This window comes from Babylonia areolata, chromosome 4 (assembly GCF_041734735.1).
Source record: "Babylonia areolata isolate BAREFJ2019XMU chromosome 4, ASM4173473v1, whole genome shotgun sequence".
Taxonomy (NCBI): domain Eukaryota; kingdom Metazoa; phylum Mollusca; class Gastropoda; order Neogastropoda; family Buccinidae; genus Babylonia; species Babylonia areolata.
The window spans coordinates 21914109-21916825 of NC_134879.1; the positions used below are offsets into that span (position 1 = coordinate 21914109).

General features: G+C 39.4%; 1 protein-coding gene across 1 annotated transcript in view; it reads right to left on the reverse strand.

Moving 5' to 3' along the window:
- Positions 1-1524: 1524 nt before the first annotated feature.
- Positions 1525-2717, reverse strand: part of LOC143281412 (cilia- and flagella-associated protein 61-like) — a 24308-nt gene continuing 23115 nt past the window's right edge. The window contains exon 11 of the mRNA XM_076586622.1: positions 1525-1764. Coding sequence (XP_076442737.1) covers positions 1525-1764 — 240 coding nt within the window. The remainder of the gene's footprint in view (positions 1765-2717) is intronic.

Sequence of the window (2717 nt, forward strand, 5' to 3'; positions counted from 1 at the left end):
AGGCATGAAAAGACATCCTTCCAAAACACATTCGGTTTTTGTTTTGTTTTTCAAGACAAACAAAATAACTTTGGGCCAGACTTATCAATATTTTTTAGTTTAGGATGTGATAATGATTTTTTTTCCATTCACACTTTGTTTCTTTTTTTAATTTTTTTATCCAGCTCAGTTTGGAAGGGCCCTTTAAAGAAATTGTGGGAACTCAGGTATTCCTAGTCTCCCTTTTATATTTTGTTGCACGTTTTTTATAAAAGAATCAGGGAGGTAGGGGGGTGGAGGGTTCGTAAAATAAAATATAAGTATACCGTTTCGACAATATTAAAGATTTCAAAATGGCAATTTTCCAAACGGTGTGGGTTTACGTTGTATCCCCAATCTTATATATTTTTTTTTTTCCTAAAAATTTTCAGAATTTTTTATATCTTCGCTCCTGCAGATCTCTGTGAGGCATATTCCTATTATCTTAAAAAATGGTGGGTTCCATTGAATTTTAAGATGTGGCATATAAATTGAAGCTGATTTTTTTTTGTTTCCCAACCAAATGGTTAATTTCATTTAATAAATTTATTTGTAAACCTTAATTTTCCAATTCTTTTTGCCTTTACAGCACTTGTGTAATCGTCTGCAAATTACAGTATCTTAGGTTCATTATCGTCAATTAATATGCCTGATTACCATCATTTTTTCGAACCATTATTCCCTAGAATTTCAACGCAGATAATGAAATGCAAGGTAAAAACCCAGGTAATCTCTCAAATAGCAGAGCACTGAGATGCTTGCCCATTAATGTTTAGTGATTTTTTTTTTTTTTTTTTTTTTTTTTTTTTTATATAAAATATTTCGATCTAAGAACAAATATCTTCCCGAAGCCAAGGATTTGAATATTTAGTCTAAAAGTCAATCAAAAGAGTCAAATCCCTTTTAAAAATAGCACAGACTAAGAGTCCTGGTGGGATGTTATCATGATGTAATTAATTGTATCGAAAAGGAAGTTAAGTTATCTCAGAAGGCTTCAAGCAAAAAAACAAGGTCATGACAGACATCATCAGAGGACTTTTTGTTTGTGATGATTGTGCCCTCAACGCTGGATCTGAAGCTGACATGCAACTCAGCGTCGACAAGTTTGCCAGTGCCCGCAGGAACTTCGGCCCTTTCCATCAGCACGAAGAAAACTGAAGTTCTCCAAACAGCCAGCCCAGGGAAACCTACGTTGAGCCCAACATCACAGTCAACGGTCAGAGCTCGTGCGGGGGGAGCGGTTCACATACCTTGGCAGCACACTGTCACGAAATACGCCATCGACGATGAAAGTAAACGTTTAAAAATTGCAAGAGTAAGCGCAACCTTTGGCAGACTCTATGCAATGTCTGGAACGAAGAGGCATTGGACTCGAGACCAAGCTAAAGGTCTACAGAGCAGTAGTTCTCCCCAACTACTGTTTCGCCGCGAAACTTGAACGTGTACCAACGACACGCCAAAAGTTGAACCACTTCCACACAACATGCCTCTGAAGCTTTCTGAACATCAAGTGGGCAAGACAGGACCCAGACACGGAGGTGCTTGCAAAGCCACCCTTCCAGCATCTTCACCCTCCTGATGCAGTCCCCGCTTCGCTGGGCTGGCACGTGGGGGCTGCAGGCCTGGCTGCCCAAAGGGCTCTTCTAGGGGGTGAAACGGGGAAGAGATCCACGGAGGCCAGAAGAGCGTTCGGATACTTGAGGTTCTCTGAAAGCTTTTGACATAACCCTGACTCCGGGAAAGGTTCTGCAAGGACCGGGGGCAAAAAGGCGCGTGCTGTGCACAAGGCGCCAAGTTGTCGAGGCCAAAAAGGACTCTGCACTGTTAGAAGAGGGAGGCCAGAAAGTCCGGGGAAACAAGCTCCCGACAATGATATGCCCCAACTGTCACGAAAATTTGTGCACAGACTGGACTATTTAACCATTGGCATTCAAAGATAGATCTGAGCATCCTCCCCACCCCCCCCCACCACCCTCCCCCATCCCCCCGCTGGTGCAAAGATGGCACCGTCTCGATGGACACACACCAATTGTATCGAAAAAAAGTCAAATGTTTTCATTTGTATTGTAGTTACAAAAACCTGTCTGATCTTCATTTATGAAAGATGGAGTACTGGTTTTATTAACAAAAAAGAACCATTTTATAACAGTATTCAAAAAACAGATGGATGTCTTTTTTTTCATTGGAAACAAAATGAGTCATGTTATAACCAGTGTTCGGTTGTCTGTGTGGTCTGTGTCTGTAGGCTGTGGTAAAATTTAAAAATTGCTTTTTCTCTGGAAAACTTTTTCTGCCAATTCAAATTGGGCTTAAACTTGTATGATAAAAAAAAATTTAAAAATTTTCAGTCATACCAAAAAAGTGAAAATTCCGAATTTGCCGCATTTCAGTTCTTAAAGGTTTTTTTGTTGTGATTCGTTCGAAACCGAAAAAATTTTAAAAAAACCCCTTCCCACTGGTTGCAAAAAGGTGGTTGGTTTGGTAAGATTGACATGACCTGGTTTTCTTGTTACAATTAAAAAGGAAAGAAATACAATTTGGGCAAAAACATACTGCGATTTTATTACACCATCGGGTGTTTATGATATAAATATTTTAAAAAAGACACTAAATTAACGGAAAGAACTAAAAGAAAAAATTGAATCGATGTTTCCTTCAGCCCTGGTTGTGCAGATTTGAGATCTACCCTGGTTTTTTTT